Genomic DNA, 22314 nt, shown 5'->3' with positions numbered 1-22314 from the left:
AGCGGTGATATTTCCTGTACAGACACAGGCAGGGGGACACCCGCGGCATTCTATCGCCGCCCCCCAAACCAGAAGCCGGCTGGGGCTGGAAAAAACAGCACCAGTCCGTTCGAGGCTCTCCGCCCCGCGGAGTGGCCAGCCGCCCCTGCAACGAGATGTTTCTGTCAGTGCTTTTCCCTGCAGATTTAAACGTAAACATCACTTTCCGCAGCTGTGTCTCCAGCTACTCCCGATTTTTCTTTTCATATTTTTTTTTTCGCGGTATTAATTAGCAATTACAGATGAGTTGAGCATTAATTGAAAGCTCTGTTTTCTCTAACCCCATAAAAGTTAGTTTGAAGTGTCACCTTTCTTTCCGGTAACTGGGAACTCACATCCATTCCCTGTGTTTATTGAGGGCTGAAAAAAAATATAGTCTTTGAGCACAAAAAGTTCCTTCTGTTTTCTGAGAAGCGAAAATCAGAGTCAGCTTTTTTCGTAAAAGGCGATTATGAAAATAAACTATTGCCCATTCTCATGGGGAGAAAAAAAAAAAAAAAGCAGAAAACAACTAAGCTAATAAGAGGGAGATTCAATTGGTAGACATAACTCAAACAATAAAAATTAAAGGCAGTGGTCAGTAATATCTTCCAGCGGTGCTTGTGTGGTCCTGTGTGGTCTAGGAGGGAGCAATCATTTAAAGCTTTCTTCCAGGGCAATGAAATTACTGCAGAATTTACCCCAATTTCCCATTAAATAGAAAGATGAATTTGATTAGGAGAATGTCAAGAGGGGCAAGCGTCTCTGATCTCGGAGTAGAAATAAAACCAATATTAAAACTATGATTAAGAGGACAATAACACGGAAAATTAACCCTACCTGTTAACTAGGTTCAGGTTTTTAACGGAGGTAATGAAAGTGGCTAAATCCGGGCATTAAGACTGTTGAAGATGGGCTCGCTTAAACTCGGGGAAATCCTATTGGAAAAGAGGTCGGGGACAGAAAGGCCCGGTCCGGGTGACGAATGGGCCTCCAAAGGCGCCCTGGGGCGGCGGCACCGGAAGGTGTTCAGGAGCGCGGGTCTCTGTTGGGCTCCGGCAGGGTGCTGCTCCCCGAGTCGCCCAGTGGCTTGTCTCCTTCGGGGGCCTTTGGGTGAAGCACACTGAGCCTCGGCTTATCTCTGTGGGGAGAACACCGCCTGCCGATCCTCATGGTCTGGGAAAGGACACGAACAACATCCTGGGAGGATACTCTCAAATATGATTTTATTTGTACTTACTCCGGTGTAAAGGGGAAAATGGGAGAAATAGCGGAATAACTGGGCTGTTGTTTGATCTCTTCAAAATGTAAAAATATGTATAAGATCCCCAAAACAGCACCGTAATAACACCGTAAGGGATATAATTTTCTCTTCAGGGGAGAAAAATTCCTCATACGCAGCTTGGGAGATAGCAGCGGGGTACCCAGCCGATCTGACTCTGCTCTGCCCACCGCTACGCTCCCATCCTCTGCTGCAGAGCAGAACCGGCCAGTTTCTTTTTTGCAGTCTTTCCATTCTGTTTGAATGTTCGTTTGTCTGTTTATCTCGGCGGCTCCCTCACGTAATTCCGTGTTGCTGTTGATGTTATTCTCAGTCTGTTGGTGGTTTTTTGTTTGTGTTTTAAAGACAGAATAAACTCCGGGATTTAGAGGTGTAGTTTAAAGTCTTGCCTTCTCTTTAGAGTGAAGATGAAAGGTAAAAAGGGTAAAAAGGGCAGACTTGCGTACCTAAGAAAATACTAGTCATTAGTGTACCAGAATGACGATCATGGCAATATCCGAACAATTAATTTAATTGCAAGCATATGCAGATGCATATCATGTTGCTTGCAATTAAAACAAACGCGTATATAAAGCGGACATAATGCGTATTCTGCGCACAGACACACACACACAGAGGCACAAGGTGTGCTCATCTGCACAGAAACAGAAACACATCCGTGTGTCCTAAGCACTCGCATATACTGGAAAGGAGACAAACGTAAGTTATTCCGAGCCCGCTGAGCACACTTTTATCGCGGTGATAGTTTTCGCCCCAGCAGCTGCCCAGGCCTTGGGGAACTCCAGACCGGGGGGTGCTGCCAGGCCCTGGAGGGGGTCTGTCGGATCTGGAGGGGCTCCGCCAGGCAGGGGCTGCGCCGGGGACTGCCCTGTCCCCTCGGCAACTCTGTAAATGTTTAGTTTCCCCTCATCTCGCTAGCGCCGCAGCTTTGTCAGCCAGCCCCGGCCACTTTTATAGAAGCGGAGACCATGTTCTCCCCTCCCCCTTGCGAGCTCGGTATTTTCATATTTCAAGTGTTATCATAAGACTTTTTAAAAGGGGGAGAAAAAAAAAGAGACGGGGAAAAAAAAAGGGGGGACTCTGTGGCTCGGTGGCTGGAGGCGGTGCTGAAATTACCGGCTTTGAAGAACCTGTCTGCAAAGTTTCGTCCAATCGTTTCAGGCTTTCCGCTTATTCCCTGTTGTAACTAAATACTGCTGTAAGAACAGCTGAAGTCCTTTGTTGGAAATGTGTGATCGCAGTCTCTACAGATCTGGCTACGTTGGTTCTCTCTTGAATTTGCAATCTCCAGATTCCTTTTATTTTCCCAATTTGCGGGCTAATGGCAGTCAATTGGCGGCTCTGCCCACCATTTCCTACCCCCGGAGCTCGATCCCCTGGACTTGCTCAAGTTCGTGCGCAGCCCAGCCGCAGAGCCACGCGTTCGGCGGCGCGGCGCAGCCTTACCTCCCCGGCTCCGTTCCAATCAACATCAGCTCCAACGGCAACAAAGAGTGCCTGGAAGACAACAATAAATATTACGCCCATGATGCGAGCTCCAAACAAGAGGAGAGATGCAGGCAAAGGCAATCTTTTGCAAATGACCCAACTGTTACTCACGCAGCCAACTTAAAGCCCGTAAAGTATGACCACTCGAGCCTGCAGAGGGGTTTGCATGGCTCGGCTGCTCTTTTTGAAGTGAATTCCTGCACTTCCAGCTTAAAGGAGGACATCAAGAATTCCGTCAACTTGAACCTGACAGTTCAGCCCGCAGCAGTCCAGTCATGCCTCAGACCTTCAGTGCAGGATGGTATGCCTTAAATATCTCGCTTTAGCTAGAAGAGAGCTAGCGATACTTGCTTTCTAGGAGATGCCTGTAATTGCTCTGTAACCCCCCCGTAACCCATTCGAAGCGATAATCGCTTAATCCAACTCGGATGTAGATAGCAATTGCGCTGTCAGATGTGCTTTGCCAGATTTGCCGACCTAGTTTAGCCCTGTTATCTTGCGGGTGGTTTGGTTTTGGTTGTTTTTGGTTTGTTTTTTTGTTCTTTTTTTTTTTTTTGCATATTCTTTCTAATGCCCAGACCTGATCCACTAAATTATCGACGTGTTTGTTGTAGGTTTGCCTTGGTGCCCCACCCAGGGGAGATCAAGAAAGAAACGGAAACCTTACACAAAACAACAAATTGCTGAATTGGAAAACGAGTTTCTCCTCAATGAGTTTATTAACCGACAGAAGAGGAAAGAACTATCAAACAGACTGAATTTAAGCGATCAGCAAGTTAAAATTTGGTTTCAGAACCGGCGGATGAAAAAGAAAAGAGTAGTAATGCGAGAGCAGGCGCTTTCTATGTACTAGAGCAGAGTCTGCCCGTTTCTGCATGAACTTGTGCCCGGAGTGTTCACCCCTAGAGTAGAGCGTATTCGTGAGTCAAACGCGGGGACTGCGGTTTGTGGGTTGCTTTTGTTTTTACCGTTTAAACCAAGTTCTCGAAATGCGTAGGACCCCTTCGTAAATTGGCAGGCGCAGAGTTCTTAGCCAAAACAAAGAAGACAAGCCGGACCAGCATGGAAACCTGTATTATCAGCTTTTAACCTTTCTTTCTCCATTTATATATAGTTCCTCATGCTTCTTACCCTCTCTTTCCTCGGAGAACGAGTGGTGCTAAACTAAAATCGATTTCTTCTGTCTGTATGTAAACACCGTTTTGCAGCAAAAATAAAGGAATAACGCCTAGTAAAGACGTCAGCTCTGTGAATCCTGGCCGCTCCTTTCATCTGCTGCTCTGCACGCCAGGGCAAGCCTGCGGCGCCGTCTTGTTTTGTGGTTTGGAGTAACCTGCTCGAGCAGCGATGGGGAAAGTGGTTAGCAAATAAACCTTTTTCTTGTTTTCTTTTTCCTTTTTTTTTCTTTCCACCCTCTGCTCGGAGCTCCAGATCCGGCAGCAGCCTGGCAGAGAGGGCACGTGACACCCACGCAAGGCCAGCGCGTAACCTGCGCGCCGGCTCCGCGGTGGCATCCGCTCACGCTTGCCCGACGGCAAGGGCACGGGCCTGGGTAATGGGTGGAGGGGAGCCTGCGTGCGGGCTGGGGATGGGGGGAGTTGCTGCTGCTCCATTCCCCGGGTACAGAGGACCGGCTCCCCCTTGGGAAGATGCTCTCCGCTGCCCCCGTCGTGCGCCAGACGGACACCGGGGGAGCGCGACGTACCGCGGAGGAGGAGGGGCAGCAGGGCCCGGAGCAGGCAGCCTCCGAGGCGTCGTCGCCGGTGCCGCCCCAGGTGGCCGGGCCAGGCCGGGCCCTGCCCTTTCAGCGCCGCTGACTTTGGCCTTGCCCAAGCGCTGCCCCAAACAGGAGGAGGGAGAGCGGGTGGTTTGAGGCCGTGGAGGGCTGGGGTCGGGGACTGGGCTGGGGCAGTGCTGCGAGCAGCCGGCGACAGCCTCTCACCCCGAGGTGCTGCCGGCGCAGGAGAGAGGAGAGCCAGGAGGGTTTGGTGGGTTTGATTATCTTGAGGGACGGTCCCCATGGCCGTTTCAGCAGAGTCTTTTATGAGGGAAAGGGGAGACCGCTTTCAGTTTTTTCCCCCAGATATAAACCTCAGAGGATAACCCAACCAGAAGGGGCTGGGAGCATTGCCCAAGCCGCTTGATTATTGGTTTAGGACGAGAAAGTAATCGATTTTTTTCCCGCATCTTGCTGACAGACTTTCTCTGCCGGGAGCCACCAGGTTCTGCAGTACCAGAGGAGCCAGGCTGGTAGGAGCTGCAGAGCTGGGGTAAATGCGGTTGTTATCGCCTTGGTCTGGTACTTCAGAAAATAAATAAAAATAATAATAATTTAAAAAATCACGGAATTTTAGGGCCGGATTAAAACTCCTTTTGGCCTCAATTTCCACATAAATCTGTTTCTAATGAAGAGGCGTTTCCACACGCAAAATCTTGGGTTGTCTCCCGCAACACTAATGACAATAACGCTGACAGAGCCTGCGTTATTTTCTGGTCTATAATGTAAGCTCAGATATGGCTGTGCTGGCCGTACACAAGGCTAAATAACCAGAAAGAATGGCACAATGCAGCTACCTATTTACACGGGGCGATTGCCTTCCTGAAGGCAATAAACTCATTATTTCATAAAAGGGTATATTTGAACTTCGTTCCTACCCACTCATTTTCTTGCGATGTCTGCTCGCAAGGGCACTGTGGGACACATGATTTTGGATCCCTAAGCGGGCAGAGATGCAGTCATCTTCCCAAAAGCTTTCCAGAGATCCCCAAAGGTAATGTTCGGGTGGTGTTTTGGGAGGGAAAATGAAACCCAGCCCATCTCGGAGGCGGCATTTCTCGCCGTCCAGAATGGCTACCCTTGCCGCATTGCCCATTTCAGACAAAACCTTGCCTCGCCTTGACGGGGTTGCTGCCAGGGGAAAGCAGGGGTGCGGCTGCGCAGGGTGGGAGCTCCCTGAGGGTCGGGGTGAGCACCTGGGCATCCACAACCTGAGGCACTACCCCTGGGTCCCTCCAAGTCGTCGAGACGTCCAGCCCCGTAATGGGAAATGGTGCATTGCGGACAATGGAAGTCTCTTCATTCTGTAGCGTTTCCCTAATTAAAAAAACTAGAAGCAAGCTCAATGGTGCAAGCCAGGAGAAAAGAAAAAAAACAAAAACAAACAAACAAAAAAAAACCCACAACCAAACCACAGATCCACAGATAAAGCCTCTTTTCTTATTCTGTCCTGGAAATACATTAATTCGGCTACAGTCCATGAGAAATGGACCCTTTATGCCGTCATTCCCTATCCTAACCAGCCCCAGTACAACCAGTCCCTTTATTACATGGGTGATGTGAAATCCGAAGAAGGTCCTCGGGCGAAAAGATGTGAAAGGCGATGTACTGTTTATCAAACGTATCTGACCCACGATGATGGCTGATTGTAGAGCTTCTAGCCTAAAATCGCCTACGGAAGGACCAAAATCAGAAGAGGTAGGATCTAAATTGTGATGTGATGCTAAAGTACGTGTGTTATGTATCTGTGTATGTGCCTGTATATAGAGAGGCACATATTTCAGCAGCGCCCGCTGTGTGCAACCGTGTGTGCACATACACACACACGCAGACGTGCATATCTGTGGGCTAAAACTGTTCACAGACACACAGGCGGTAGAAAATCGTGCATGATTTCACGCGTGCCCATGCCCCAGGTTTCAGCCGTTCCTCTGGAACAGCAGGCGACGACACACAACTGCACACACACACACACGCACACGCGTGGCAGAGCTGCAAACACAGAATGCGCGCTGCCTGTGCGGCTCTGCCTGCGCGCACCCGCCTCACCCGCCCTGTGGGCACATGTGTGCGCACACGCGTGTGCGGCACGCTGGCTGGGAGGGCTTGCAGGAGATGCGCCCAAGTGAGGTGGATGTACCCCCCGCCCTCCGGCTGGATTATTTCGGGTGTCCTTTCCCCCCGTCCCTGCTTTGCGGGTACATGGGGTGCGGTGCGGGAAGGGCCGCGTCGTCCCCCCCCAGCATGCAGGCGGCCATCCATCCCTTTATTTATTCCAACATAAACATCTTTGCATTCCGACCGCAGCCCTAACGTGATAAAGCCCTTCCGAGGGGACTCTCCATTCCTCCTCTTTTGATAAGGCTGCAAACGCAACTCGGCTTGTTGGGAATGGCTCTGGATGCCTTTGTGCTTCCTAAAAGAGCATAAATAATTAAGGTTTGGCAGGGAGGAAAAGCTTTCTTGCAGAACTGTAGTGGCAATAAATGAAATGACTCAGAATCTCTTCTCCAGTCGGTTTTTACGAGAGCTGCCAGACAGTGTCTGTTCACGTTCTCCAGATACTAGGGGCGCCATAACAAAGTTAAGGTCAAGTTAGTGTCTTATCTTGGGTGGCACAAAACACCGCATCTTCTCCAGCCGGACTGGGTGGATTTTTCAAACCCGAATGTTATGCGAGTCGCCTTGATTTTCAAGGAGGGCTTTTGGAAATGTCACTTGGACCTGAATCCTTGGTAATTCCAGGCAACGGCTGCAGATGTTTCAAGACGCCTAACGGTAAAGTATTCGCCTGACTGTGGACATGATGTGCATTTATGTTTCTATGCTGTCTAATCTGCTTGAAGGGGAAAGAAAAAGGGGGGTGTATATGTAATGCTCAGAGCTGGGCTGGGAACCGACCCCAGGATGAAAATGCTGTGGCAGGCAGGGACCCCCAGCTCTGCCTTATTCCAGCGGGGTCTCTGCTATGGTATTGGTCTCACATTCTCCAAATTAGATTGCTCTTTAAGGGACTGTTTCCTAAAAGGGCTTAGTATTAACAAATCGTCGCCATGTCTTTGAACTTGAATTAGTTGAAACCGGTTGGCTCCTGCGCCAAAATTTAACTGGTGCTAGGCTTGCTGCATCGAAAGGAAGGTGAAGGGTTCTGGCTAAGGCGTTATTAGTGTTTGAACGGGAAAGAAAATGAAGCTCCATAGGTTCCCAGAGCCATCTCTCCTGAGGAGATAGGCGATGAGAAACCTGGGGGCACAATCCAAACGGGTCCCTGCCCTGCTCTGCTGCAAGCTCGGGGTGGTAAGTGACACAGGAGCCATTTTAACTGCGCAGGCATCGTTTTTAGGAGGTTGTTCATGTGTTGCATCAGAATCGAAGGGGCTCGAAAGTTATCTACAAAAGAAGGGAGTGGTGGTTTTGTGCCTTGATTTCTGGTGATAGCTCGCGAGGGTCTATCTGCTGCAACCAACGTGTGGCGTCTAAGATGGCTTGCAGGCGAGGCACCAATACAAAACCCACCATATTGTACAAAGAACAGAAAAAAGATAAAGGGAGGAAAAGGGGGAATGAGTTTCATCTTATCTGCTTGGCTTTGGTCTTTTGCTTTTTAGAAAGGGCAAGCTGGGCTGGGGTGAGGAAGCCCCTTGGGCAGCCCTCGCATGCTGTGGGGGGCCGGAGGATGCAGGAGGGTCAGCGCCGGTGGTGGTGGAGCGGAGGGCAGGGTGCGGGGAGCAGGGCGAAGGGAGCAGGGTGCAGGAGGCAAGGAGCAGGGCCCTGGGGGCAGCCCGTGCTGCGGGGCTCCCCGCATCGAGACCCTCAGCGGCGTGGAGCAGAGGTCGCGCTGAGGCCCCTGTCGCAGCGGGGCCGAGCCCTCTGTGGGCACGGCCGCCTTGCAGAGCCAGGGAGCCCTCGGGCCTTCCCCCGGTTTGCCTGTGATCTGGGGCCAGTTCTCTACCTGCCGGGCTCTCTGCATGCTGTGGGACTAGGCGGCTGCCTTTCTGGAGGTGATCTGGGGCCTGCCGCCTGGCCGGAGCTCCCGGAGATCGCCTGGGTCCAGCTGGTGGCCCCCTCGGCGTGAGGAGCTCGCTCAGATTTTGGGTGTATTTGGAGAGCGGCATGTGGCGAGGCTGCTCTGGCTATGCTGTACAGTGGTGGAAAAAAGGCATTCCCATAGAGAGCTGGCAAACGTATCTGGAATGAGGGATTGCTCGAGCATAGGGCTATTGCTGGAGCGTATTATTTATTCTCTTCTTTTTTCAGCCTTTGTGACCTGGGTTGTGCTCGTGTATGTAAAATAATATTTCAAGGCGAAAAAGAAAATTGACAAAAATGAGCCCTCGAAGGCAGGGCGGCCGCGGGGCTGGCGGCTGTTGTGCGTGTCGCCCGCTCCCAACCCTGCTTTTCCCTTCCAATGAAAATGGACATTTTGGTGGGAGTTGGAGGCACGGGAACAGAGGTCACTTTGTGTGCTGCTTTGCTTCCCAAGGAAACCGTGCGGGGTGGACCTCTCTTGCCTCCCTAGCCCTCTGCTTTCCAGAAGAGCCCGAAAGTGTCTCCCTTTCATAAAAGCGGTTTCTGAGAGATGTTCTGTTTGCGTATCTCTGATCTCAGTTTGTCTCTGGCGCCCTGGCACAAGCGCGCACTGTTTGGGCTTGTAAGCTGGGGAAAATGAGGTGATCGGGACTCGAGCTCTGGATTTTGTGACCGGTTCTGATGCCAACTGTTGATTGCTGGACCCGGGCGGGCTGATCCACACGTGCGAGTGGCACTTGCCTTTCCTGAGTGAATCACCATCCGCTCGCTCACCATCTGTGCGAGCGGCGATGGCCGGCGAGCATCGCTCCCGCTAACGAGGAGCCACCGAGCTCCAGAGCCGGGGGCGCCCGGCGGGCTCCCGCTCCCCTGGGGCTCCCTTCCCCGACGGGCGGGCCGGGCAGTGATGCGGGCGGGGGCTACTAACCGCGGAGTTCCGCTCCGGTTTGCAACAGCGGTGGGCAAGCACCCGCCCCGGCGGAGCGGCCCCAGGTGATCACCGGTACCACCGACGTATACCTCACCGCCGGGGGAAAGGCTGAGGGTGAAAACCGGCTGTATTTGTACAAAGGCTGCTCTCGCCTCTCCGTGCTGGGAAGGCTCTTTGGAGCGGTGTTAGGAGCCTTTCCGAGGGGCTGATATAGATATAAGGACATTTCTGCATCGCGTCACGTGACATAATTACCACTAGAATCAATCAAGATGAATTGCACGTCAGCACACGGTGGGGATTTTTTCTTAGTTGATCCTGTCCAAACCCTCTTGTGCAATAGATGGATCTTGTTCAATGCATTGAAGCCTCCTGGTTGCTTGCAATCGCAAAAAGGAAGACATGACTGAGTTTGACGATTGCAGTCACGGCACTTCCAATATGTATCTGCCAGGGTGCACTTATTACGTCTCACCCTCAGATTTCTCTACGAAACCCTCTTTTTTGTCGCAGTCGTCGTCCTGTCAAATGACTTTTCCTTATTCTTCCAATTTACCTCATGTCCAACCTGTGCGCGAAGTGGCATTCAGGGAATACGGATTAGAGCGCAGCAAATGGCAGTATAGGGGCAGTTATGCTCCTTATTACTCAGCTGAAGAGGTGATGCACAGAGACTTTCTGCAGCCTGCGAACAGGAGGACGGAAATGTTATTCAAAACGGACCCTGTCTGCGGCCACCACGGACCGTCTCCCGCCGCCTCCAACTTCTACAGCTCGGTGGGGAGGAACGGCATCCTGCCGCAAGGCTTCGACCAGTTTTACGAGGCAGCCCCCGGACCCCCGTACCAGCAGCACTCCGAGGGCGAGGGGGACGCGGACAAGGGCGACTTGAAAGCCCAGAACAGCACTTGCAGTAAAACACCTTCCAGCCAAGAGAAGAAAGTGACACCAGCAAACAGCGCCGATTCCCCTTCTGGTGAGGCTGTTGCAGAGAAGAGCAACAGTTCAGGTAGGTATCAGTAGTAAATTGGGGGCAAGAGTACAAGGCCAACACTTTGTCAAGCCTCATTTTATGTGCAATTTTATAAGCATCCAAAGGATTTTATATATCCTATAAGATTTCCTTTACCGTTGTAAAGCGTGTTTACGATAGGAAACCAATTTAGGTGGGCTTAAGGTATTCTTGGAAGAGGATATTAATTGTTATTAAATTGTTGATTTGGCGGGGGGAGACGGGGAAATTTCACAGGTACTGCTCAGAGCTGCCTTCGGTTTAGAGCTTAAGATCTTCGTTTGTTTGGGGCGGGGGGTGGGTGAGAGGAGTTTGAGAAACTTGGAATTTTTCCAGCCCATTTAAATATCTCTCTGTGTTGCTCGAAGTGCTCTCTTTTAAGGAGAAGTTGGAAAATATTCGCTTTTTTGTTAACTCATCCAGAGAGCAAAAGCCCAGGGAATATTTTTTCTTTTAACTGTTAGAGGGCTGTTATCCAGGCAATGTGATATTGTCAAAGTCTGACCTCTTCCTAGCTAAGCGTGTTCGCAGCAGCACAAATCAGTTTCTTCTCTCTTGAATTTCAGCAATTCCCCAGAGATCAAGGAAAAAGAGGTGTCCCTATACCAAATATCAGATAAGGGAACTGGAACGGGAGTTTTTCTTCAACGTGTACATAAACAAAGAGAAAAGACTGCAGTTGTCCAGAATGCTCAACCTCACTGACCGGCAAGTTAAAATCTGGTTCCAGAACCGAAGGATGAAAGAAAAGAAACTGAACAGAGATCGACTCCAATATTTCACTGGGAATCCCTTGTTTTGAAAGGAATAAAAAATTAAAAAAAAAAATAGAGAGCAAGAGAAAAGGAAGAAAGAAGAAAAAGAATATCTCGGTCTCTTTGACCTGCCATCTGAATGCAAAAGTAAATTGGTTTACATGACACATCCACCCTGCGGAACTCAAAGTTTCATTTTCATATGCAACTCCACACACTGAATGGCCACTGGAGATTTTGGGGCTTGGAGGAGCAGATTCCTGATAAGGGGAAACTAGGACAAATCCAACTGTCCACTCTCCAGTGTTTCTCGCCAAAGGTGCTTTTTTTCCTCTCTCACAGTGCCAGCAATGGACCTGCAGTGTGTCTGGTAGTTTTTGCTTACAATTCATTGAGTTCTGGGGGGGGGGGGGGGGGGCCCTCTGTTGTTGCTTTTGAGCTAGGGTACCACTTTCCTCCCTTTAAGTGAATGCGGTTTATTTAAGAGATGGTAAATGTACGTTCGCTATATATAAAATATATATATATATGTTTCTATTGTCATCGAAAAGCATGGGCCACTGTCTTTTTCATGTGAATAAATGGTTTCTAGTAAAGTTAAGGTTATAACTTCCGTGCACTCTATGGATTTCCATCTCCAAAGGATTCTAGCTCTTCCCGGGTTAGAGCCAAGTTCAATTGAATAATAATAGGAAGCTGCCTAGTCGGGTTATTTTGAACGCGTTTAAATCAAGATTAGTTTAGATGTGTAACTTTCTCTTTGTAGGTATGCGTAACCTTCTCTTTTCGCCGTGAGGCAGAGCCGGTATGGCTGGCTGCAGCCCATCACTTCTGATGGGACTGCAACTGCTGTAAACATCGAAAAAGGCTTTTATTTTTAATTAAAATAACAATAATTGACAGTCTCACAGGAAGGCCAGAATCCCCAACGCCAGTGGCTGTTTACTTGTTAGTGAAGAGAGAGGCAGAAAGACGGAGGGCTCGGAGCGAGGCAGACAAGAGGGAGCTATAAACAATTGGCACTAGTTGGGGGGGGGAAGGAAAGGAAAAAAAAAAAAGAGACCCTTTTGGAGGCAGACGGGTGGATCTCTTGGATGCCGTTCCTGGGGAGGGCGAGCGGAGAGCCGGGAGCGCAGCCCGCGGCCCCATCCGCGGCTGCGGCGGGCCCTGCGCGGGGGCCGGCATCCGGCAGGGCTCTGCTCCGCGCCGCTTTATCTTGCGTGACCTGGCTGGGCTGTTTACAAAACCTTGAACTGTCTAGACAACACCATAAAAACCGAGGTTCTAAACAGCTTAATTGGGTTATATTATACACCTTCTGGTGGGTGAAAAAGAGATTTCCGCAATGTGCAATAAAGGCGAGGAGTGAGGAAAGAATTTGCCTGTTTTGAATAGGACGAAGCGGCGGCTCTCACTACGCTTGCACGCAGGGAAGGCAAAAGTGCACAAATAAGTCAGGAAAAGCCCGAGAATTCAAAAAATGGAGAAATAGAAGCGGAGGGAGGCATGACTTTTAAAAAAATTATTTTTAAACCCTTTAGCAAGAAAAACATAAGTGTATGCCTTTGAACTTCCAAAATGTCAAGGTCATCACCTTTAACCTTTCTGAATAATTAGGCGCCTTAAGGTTCCTCTGTTATTTTCAACCACCACCCACTCTCTCTCTCTTACTGTGTCTCCCTCCCTCCCTCTCTCACACACCCGCACAACCACACACACAGTTATTACCGCATAGCTGGCCGGATTAGCAAATGCATCATAACGCAGAGAAAGCCCCGGCCGGGTCGAGGTGAGCTCTCGGCGGCGGGCGGGAGCGTGCCCCGCTCTGCTCCGCGCCCGCCTTGGCCCGCCGACTCCCGCGTCCCCTGCCCTTCCCTTCCGCTCACAGAAATTCACCCCAGATCTCCTTTTTTTTAGCTCTAAAAATAAAACAAAAAGGGTTTGGGGATGGGGTTTGAGTTTTGTTTTTTGTTTTGTTGTTTTTTTTTTCTCAAAATGATAATAGGTTAGCTGTTGGAAATGCTTCGTAATGTAAGGAGAAAGATGATCTCTCTATGCCTTTCTCCACAAAGCCCATTAATTAGAAATGCGCGAAGCGGCGGGGAATTTCTCACAGCGTTTCGCCTGACCTTATAGCAAAATTCTCGCGTCTCTCCCGAGCCTTAATCCGCAGGACAAGAACGAGGCGTTTGATTTTTCTGCTCCCTGCAGCGCTTTAACAGTCTACCTCAGCGGATTAATACGCCTTTAAAATGCTAAGACACCGCAAAAAAAGAGCCGCTGAAATAGAAACAACTCAGCATTAATCTTGCATAAACGCTCAAGGACAGCACGGTTACGTTTCTAGTTAAAAAGAACAAGAGAAACCCGTGATCGGGAGCAGACGGAGCCTCGAAGAGAGAACCCCGGGAGAGGCAGGCGGGCGGCCGCGGCAGTGAGCGCAGCGACCACAGGGAGGCGCCCCGAGGCGCTGCAACGCCCACGGCCGCCCGGCTCCCTGAGAATAACCTCACTGCTAGTAAAATAGCTAATATATAAGTAACGATAAGATTTCAGGGCCTTCCAAATGAGAAAATAAAGCATCAAAAAGATTTATTAAACAAATAACCCATAACCGTGACGGGATGGAGAAATACGCCACTTTAAAGGAGAAGAAAAAAAAAATTTGGTCGTAATCTTTTATAATGCATCCGAGCTTTAAAAAAAAACCCACCATAATTTTAAGCAAGAAAAAAGGCCACCAAAACTCCAGTGATATCCCGAATTCGTTCCCTAGAACGAAAATATGTTCATTCCTTTAAGAGCAGCCTTAACGCCAATGAAACAAAAGTAATACAAACCCCATGCGTTTCCACAGTTCATCTTCGGCTCTTAATCCAGGCTTTTCTTAAAATAAACCTTTAGGCACAGAAAGCATAATTTTAAAGACACACTGTACTTAAGGGGAGATTACTGTTAGATCCTAGAGAGGGCTTATTTTTTTTAGAAAGAGCGAGAGACTAAAGCAAAAAGGCAATCTTTTTTAATATTCGAACATCACTTTGCCAAGGCATTCCTGAATGAAATCCCTCTCTTTAAAAGTACTATGGAGATCTATTAAAATGAAAGTAGAGATTAGAAAATTAAAGTGAAGCTTATGAATTTCCTGGATGCTCTCCAGTGATCGAGCATGTTCCGGTTTTTGTTGATTTTCTTCTTTACATTTTCCCTCCAGTGCGCACTTTTGGTCAGAATGTGAGGAAAGAAAGGGCTTCGCTGCTTTCTGCTTTTTTTTTCAGAATTAATCGAAATCTGTTTCACGTTGTTTCAGCCATATTCTGCATTTTTTAAAGTCCCTTCTCTCGTGAAAACATTTGCTGGCACTTTGTCTGCTGGGTTGTTGGGGCTTGGGGTTGGTTTGTTTTTAGAAGTTCATTGTTAACACTTTCCTAGAAATAGCCTTTCCGTCGGTAATAAAATGGCATTGTACAATCTGAAATCCTTGGGATCCCTGACGCCAAAGGTAGTCCTTAGAGGCGCAGCCGGATCCCGAAGGAAAATCCCCTGGTCTCTCGGTGGAGATACCCATTTCGAGAGGGAAACGTTTAGCGAAGTTTTTGTGTTTGTTTTTCTTGGCTTGGGAGTGTTCCTTGTAAGCATCCACACCAACCCCAAACCCATCAGGCTTCATGCTAGGCGCTTTAACAACTCGCAGTTACAGTGAGGCTGATCGCAGCGAATGTGAAGAGTGATGGGAGCCAGGATGTGTTATTAAAAAAAACACAAACAACTATATACCAGAATATGGAAATGCAGCTTCTTTTTTGAATCCTCGTGTAAATGTGATGATTTCCACGATCCTATAACCCCTTCTATTATTCCCCCCCCCCCCTTCTCTGTTTTATTCCTTTAGACAGAAGAAGCTGTGAGCTATTTCCAAGTGTCTATGGGCTTGTCCTTTAAGGAGAACGAAATGGATATTTGCTTCTTTTCTGATTAAACTACACATGCGGTAGGAATCTGCCGAAAGATAAACACGCAGCCCAAATACCGAGGCTGAGGTCTGCATCTGCGGCCAACTTACAGGCTAAAATCTCATCGTAGCAGATACTCGCTTCTCTGTCCGCAGAAATATAGAAATACAATAGAGGAAGGGTTGAGGCTTCGGGTGATGCTGAGAGGACAGTCTGGGCTCCTGTGCGATCCCCACGCTCAAAAACACCTTTGAAGAAAAGACCATCATACTATTTTATTTATTTTATAAGCTTTCATATTTAGGAAGAGGCATAATGTCATCAGTATGTCATCCCGTACCCCCCCGCGTCCGGTCTGCCCCCGACCCCCTCGGTCAAAAAATCCAGGGAATCTGAGCCCTCAGCCCAGACGCCGACTGTCTGTGAAAATATGGCACATAGAAATCTGGGCAACGTGACAGTTGTATTATTAAAAGAAGAAAGGACACGATATCGTAGCCAATTTTTTTTTTTCGTCCCTGAAATAAAAACTATTCTTCAATCTCCCTGCAATATAACATCATGGCATAAAATATACCATCCTCGCCTTTAAAGACACCTTAAATGAAATGCTGAAATCGAGTAAATGAAAGGAAACTTCCTAAAAGCTTCCTGGGTTCCAGCCTGGTTTTTAAATAAGATATTTCCCTCAACACCTTTGTTACTGAAGGCATCTGCAAAATATCTAGCCTGTTTCGTACCTCGCTCCCATCCCCCTCACATAATGAGACACAAACAGAGCAAATTGCAACTATGAAAATCCTCAGCACAGCCGAGACAAGAAATAATAATCATATCACCAGTAATAAGGTTTAGGAAGATAAGGCAGTGAAAATTAAGCCCTGCTGCCACGTCTGGTAACCTCAAGTTTTAGTCCTGACATTTGCTAGAGGAGAAAACTGTAATGTCCACCTATGCTTTATTACAAACAGTGATTTACATCTGCATGGACCCATTGGTTGTTGGTTTTTTTTTGGTTTTTTTTTTTTCTCCCTCGTTGGGAAAAATATGGGGCTCTGAGAGCCAAACCTTTATATTAATGTAGATTGTATATCTCATTTATTGCACAATATTGATTTATTTATTAATGTTAATTACTTGATTCCATTTTAATATGATTTAGAACAAGAATGACATTGAATGCCCAGAGCCTAAGTCCCCAGTTCCCCAGTGGCTCTCACATGTTTATTCAACTTCTATTTACATCAAACTTAAACTTTCCTACTGTTCATTTTCAATAATAAAAAAATGCTGCCAGCTTTTAAACTCCCTAATGATTTATCATGAGCGAAGTGTCTTACGGAGCCGTTTACCAGTCCTGAATACGATATTTAAGTCATTATCATCGCAACCATCAGCTGAGATCCCGTGTAGTGACATGCGAGAAATGCATATTTTCAGTTGAAAAAATCAAAGAACCCTCATGTCTAATCAGGAGCCGAGCAGTCAGCTCCCTCAGCACCGGCCAGGCTGGCGTGGAAGGCAAGCGCAGCCTTTGCTTATTGTTTTAACTTCGCTGCCGGGCGAAACCCGCTGTAGAGCTCTGGGCTCACACTTCAGCTGGGATATTTCTGGGACCCCCTTTTCTGCAAGTGTAAATAAAGATTATGAAAGAGCCATTTGATGGGCATAAAATTCCTGATTAGATTTAACAGTCGAGTCTTAAACTGTGTCAAGGAAAATAGTATTTTGTTTCTTTAAACTCTGTGGGTTGTCCGGGCTGTTGTTGCAGAAGAGGAAATTGCTGGAAAGCGAGGGGGGGATGCGGGGCTCGGAGGGAGCGTCGTGGTCTCCGCCGCAGCTTCTCCTCCTCCTCCAGCGCAGGGAAATCTTAGCCATGGCTCTGATAATGATCTTAACTTGCCATCCTGGCGGAGCTCGACCCTCGGCGCCGGCGGAGCGCGCCCGCGGAGGGGCCGCGCCAGGCGCAGGGGATGCTGCTGCGGGAAGATCTTGAGAGCAGCGACTATGCCGAAGGTAATATTTAAACTCTTAGGCGAGCCAGGAGCCGGAGACTGCAGCTATAAAAGACTCTGGCTCTTAACCTGACAATGATGTTGTATTTGAACAGCTGCGATAAGGTTTTAAAGGGTCTGTCTCATTGCCACAGCGAAATTTTAAATAGGGTTATTGTTTCCAGCAGTGCAAAGTGTACGGTAAAAGTGCAAAACATCCAAATGCCAAAGAAAGGGGGAAAATGCAAAACTACGCTGGTGGGTTTTCCGCCGTGTGAAAGGCATGTTTAAATTTTTTAAAATCCTTTCACGTGCTGCCTGCTTCTGGGGACCTGAAAGGGCGTTTTAATGCAAGAAAGGCCCAAAATAAACAGGCGGGGGAATCAGAAACAAAAATTATCAACAAGTTCAGTTTGTCTGGATAAGAGTCCTTGACAGCATCAGCCCCAGATAGGAAACACCCCACTTTGAGTACAGTAAAAAAAAAAAGAAAAAGAAAAAGAAAAAAGAAAATAAAAAAAGCCTACAAACCAAAACAACACACACAGAGAGACACAAAAAACAAACCAAAAGAGAACACACCAAAAGCACCTAAAACCCACCAAGAAAACAAGGGGAGGGGAATTAAAAAAAAGAAAAGCAAGGGAGAAAGATTAATAAACAGTTTGCGCCGTCACTATTTAAACTGTAATAGATGCGGGTGTAGATAGGGGAAGGAGATGTGGGGGGGAAACAGTAAAACAGATTTAAAATGTTGGGGCTGAAAACTCTGGTTTGTCATGTAAACAGTTGCTGTTGCCTTCGGTATTTCTTTTGTTTTTTATCATACAGATGCATTTGTCATTCTTCAAAAACAAGACAAGGAAAGAAAAAGTTGCTGAAAGAGTTGCAGTGAGGTTATGAGTTTCTGTATGTTTTTTAATGAGCAGCACCACAGAAGGAGAAATTATCTTTATGATGCTTTCGGTTTCCAGGGCAAGTGAAAAAAAACCACTTTCTTTTTTTTAAAATGTCTTTAATTTCTTTTTTATTTTTTCCTCTTTTTTTTTTTTTTTTTTTTTTTGCTTTCCCTTTTCCCAGACGGTCGGGCGAGAGCGTAGTAAAATAATTTTAGGAATGTGGCTTCCCTATAAAACTCGAGTTATGACAAAAGTCTAGCTTTTAATATTTGACAATTTGTGTTAAAACAAAAATTGACCTTCTCGGTTAGCAGCAAGGCAAAAAATCAATAGTATAATTTTCAATAATTCATAACGCGAACGCCATTATGCTAAATCTTAACTATTAATCTTATCCTTTACAAAGTCTGGATTGATTTGTTAATAAAATATCTTCCCGTGCGCGGCAACAGAGGGTATAACTCTGGAAAAAGCTTCAGAAGCAAGAAAATTACCAAGTAGCCCAAGAATGTAGATGAGGGTTTTATTGATCGCCCCTGATTCTCCTTAATACGCATTAATAAATCCCGCAACCTTTTGTCCCCGCACTTGTCAGACGCGGGGCTTTTACGGGAGCCATGGCGGACAAGCGCCGGTTTGGTTTTCAGCCCGCCGTGCCACCCGGGGAGGCGGTGTTGGGGGGAGGGGGGGGGGGGCTGTGTGTGCTCCGCACCCGCGGAGGCTCCGCGGCTGTGGGGGGGGCCCGGCCCGGCTGCCGCAGCGCGGGCGCGGCGAGGCGGGGCGGTGCGGTGCCGGCGCGGCGGCCTAGGGGTCGCTGTTGACCGCGGCGGGGCGCGGCGGGGCGGCGCGGCGGGGCGCGTCAGCGACGGGGCGGCGGGGCGCGGGGCGGCGGGCGCTGCCATTGGCCCGGCTGTCATGTGGTCGCGCGGAGGCATCCGCAATTACACGGGAATGTTTTCCTAGAGATGTCAGCCTACAAAGGACACAATCTCTCTTCCTCAAATTCCGCCCCAAAATGTCCTTTCCCAACAGCTCTCCTGCCGCTAATACTTTTTTAGTAGATTCTCTCATCAGTGCGTGCAGGAGTGACAGTTTCTACTCCAACAGCGCCAGCATGTATATGCCACCTAGCACAGACATTGGGACGTATGGGATGCAAACCTGTGGACTCCTTCCGTCTCTGGCTAAAAGAGAAGTTAATCACCAAAATATGGGTATGAATGTACATCCTTATATACCTCAAGTAGACACTTGGACAGACCCGAACAGATCTTGTCGAATAGAGCAACCTGTTACACAGCAGGTCCCCACTTGTTCCTTCACTACAAATATTAAAGAAGAAAGCAATTGCTGCATGTATTCCGATAAGAGATCCAAACTCATTTCTGCAGACGTCCCTTCCTACCAGAGGCTGGTGTCTGAATCATGCCCCATTGAGAACCCCGAGGTTCCCGTCCCAGGATATTTTAGACTGAGCCAGACCTACGCCACTGGGAAAACCCAAGAGTACAATAATAGCCCTGAAACGAGTTCAACTGTAATGTTACAGTTAAACCCTCGCGGCAGCTCCAAACCGCAGATATCTGCTCAACTTCAGCTGGAAAAGAAAATGAATGAAAACCCGAACAGCCAAGACAGCACCGCTAAAGTCTCTCAAGTGGAAAGTCCCGAGCCCAAGTCCACGTTGCAAGAAGAGCGGAGCTGCCTGCCCGAAGGCTCCGTGTCCAGCCCAGAAGTCCAGGAGAAGGAGAGTAAAGGTCTGTATTACCGAGTTTAAACCGTGCCGTGGTGTAACTCCAACACGCCAGCACCATAAAGCAGGCTCGAATATACTAACGAGCATCACAGCCATCACATTTAATGCAAAGGAGTATTGGGCTGCAGGTGCTGTATCGCTGAAGATTTTGGCAGGAAAAAAAAAATGCCACACTGAAGGGTCCAGGGATTTTCTGTAGAGGTCTGCCTCTCCTGTGCATGCAGACCTGCAGACAGCCTCCGTGGTGCGGGGAATATAGCCGTCTGCTCCTTAGTGCGCTGCAGCAGCCAAAAGCAGCTCCATACCTCTAAAAAAAAAAGCAGGTCTGGAGGTTGTAAAATACGACCAGCTCAAGTTTTCTCTCGTAAGATTTCGCTGATTTTTTTTTTTGTTGTTGTTGTTGTTTATATTTTTTTACTGAGCCTTACTGCGGTTTGATTGCATTTAAAGTTAATTACGATCCTATTAAAATAGGTGAGGAATAGGTGCTACCAGGCTGGTTAAAGTTGGAAATAAAAGCACAATGAAAGCAGCAGTCCGCTATCTGCCTGGTCCAAAGATGGAATGTTTCAGTGTGATGCTTTAGATAACCTTGGGTTTGTCTCCAGAAGTGCTACAGTATTTTTGAAATGCGCTTGAAAGCTAAAGGTGGTGTAATCTGATTTTATTTTCCCTTTAAAAGTGCACTAGAGCTTTCCTTTTGACCGGCGTGTTTCGAAGAATCCTAAAACGGGAATTTTTTTTCCATATAAAAATGTACTTTGCAACCTCTAGGTCGATTTTTACCTTACGTGTGCATGGAGATTCTCTTTATCTGAATTATATTTAACATCCCAGGTCTAGGTTGATGTGGGGCAAATTTCTTTCTGGCGGGAAGAAAATCTAAAAAGAAAATGGAAAAAGAGAAAGAAAAAAAAACGAGCTGTGGGTGTTAATTTCTTGTACGTCTTTATGTCATTTTGGCTGGCAAAACGGCCATGTCTGTTCCTAGGTGTGCTTGTGTAATTCAGCTGATGGCTGGGGAGATGCTGCTTCCAAATACAGAGAGAGGGGATTTTGTGATTGGGATATTTTCCTAGCAACTGTCGTGGGAACCCGAGGCGGCCATGGCGGGGATAGGCCCGTTAAAATCCGGCCATGGGGCTCATGGCAGGTTAAATATTGTTGAAATGCTGAACGCCAGCTGAGAAGTGGAGAGTCAGTTGCGGGCCGGGGCAGGAGGAGTGCAGGGCGGTCGCAGGCAGGGGCCGGGTGGCGGGGCCAGGCAAGCCCAGCCTGGCAGCGGGTCCCCTCCCAGTGCCCACCCCGCACCCGAGCCCTGTGTAGTGCCCGCATCCACCATATCTGCCAGACACTGCAGAGGAGGGGTCATGGCCAAGGGTACAATCTAACAGCCTGAGGTATTTTTGATTTTTTGTTCTTCTTCTTCTCCTTCTTTGATTTTGATAGAGGAAATCAAGTCTGATACTCCAACAAGCAATTGGCTAACTGCAAAGAGTGGCAGAAAGAAGAGGTGTCCTTACACTAAGCACCAAACACTGGAATTAGAGAAAGAGTTCTTATTCAATATGTATCTCACTCGAGAGCGCCGTCTAGAGATCAGTAAGAGCGTAAACCTCACTGACAGGCAGGTCAAGATTTGGTTTCAAAACCGCAGAATGAAGCTCAAGAAGATGAGCAGGGAGAACCGAATCCGAGAACTGACCGCTAATCTGACCTTCTCTTAAACCCTAACCCCGGGGGGGGCACCAGTGAGGAGTGGGCACAGCACCGCCACTTGTTAAAGGCAGGAGAGACTGTGGCAAAACCCGGCATTTCCCAGTTATGTTTTGTTTTGTTTTGTTTTGTTTCTGGTAGAATGTGACTTTTCGTCCTTCTTTTAGCGCTGCAAGTGAATATGTATTACTATGACGAGTATATATAAAACCTAGCACGTGTAATTTATTTTTGTTCTCATCGTAATGCAGGGTAACTATTATTGAATATTATCATTTGGTCTTAACTTATTGGAACTGTCGAACATCCAAGCAATGTGACTTTTTCATGTTTTTACTAACAAAATGGTATTTATGTGGGGCTGTTACACGGGCCATAACGTTTGGAGTACATTCAATACTTTAAGAAAAAGGGGGGGGGAGGGAAACTTTGGGGGCGGGGGGAAAGAGAAGCACATTATAAGGTAACTATCCTCGCAAATGAACTTCGAGATTGTCCTTCGTAAAATGGAATATTCCCTTCTTCTCCATTGTAGACATTTCCTTGTGGTGCATATGTGGAATAGTAGTCGTTCAGCAGCAATATGTCCTACTTGTGCATGTTCTGTTCGCATGTATAATGCAATAAACTCTGTAAACTACTGCGGTTCCTTTGGTTTTCTACAAATACTGAAAGTACAGATGCAGGTTGGTCTCCTGGTCTTT

General features: G+C 47.8%; 3 protein-coding genes across 3 annotated transcripts; all 3 read left to right on the top strand.

Moving 5' to 3' along the window:
* Window positions 1-1867: 1867 nt before the first annotated feature.
* Window positions 1868-4285, top strand: HOXD12 (homeobox D12). Its single transcript, XM_062615813.1, has 2 exons — window positions 1868-3089; window positions 3403-4285. Exons 1-2 carry the CDS (start codon window positions 2528-2530, stop codon window positions 3639-3641), a joined length of 801 nt encoding a protein of 266 aa, XP_062471797.1. The 5' UTR covers window positions 1868-2527; the 3' UTR covers window positions 3642-4285.
* Window positions 4286-9548: 5263 nt separating this feature from the next.
* Window positions 9549-11893, top strand: HOXD11 (homeobox D11). Its single transcript, XM_062615812.1, has 2 exons — window positions 9549-10534; window positions 11104-11893. The coding sequence occupies exons 1-2, from the start codon at window positions 9928-9930 to the stop codon at window positions 11337-11339; spliced, it is 843 nt and encodes a 280-aa protein (XP_062471796.1). The 5' UTR covers window positions 9549-9927; the 3' UTR covers window positions 11340-11893.
* A 7136-nt stretch (window positions 11894-19029) lies between these two features.
* On the top strand, window positions 19030-22250 carry HOXD10 (homeobox D10). The gene is made up of 2 exons (XM_062615845.1): window positions 19030-19895; window positions 21344-22250. Exons 1-2 carry the CDS (start codon window positions 19154-19156, stop codon window positions 21619-21621), a joined length of 1020 nt encoding a protein of 339 aa, XP_062471829.1. The 5' UTR covers window positions 19030-19153; the 3' UTR covers window positions 21622-22250.
* Window positions 22251-22314: the final 64 nt, after the last annotated feature.

Source organism: Pezoporus occidentalis, unplaced genomic scaffold, assembly GCF_034315485.1.
Source record: "Pezoporus occidentalis ecotype Australia unplaced genomic scaffold, CSIRO_AGI_Poc_V1 ctg184, whole genome shotgun sequence".
In the NCBI taxonomy this organism is placed as follows: domain Eukaryota; kingdom Metazoa; phylum Chordata; class Aves; order Psittaciformes; family Psittacidae; genus Pezoporus; species Pezoporus occidentalis.
Note: the sequence above shows the minus strand (reverse complement) of the source record. Positions and strands in the feature narration are given on the sequence as shown.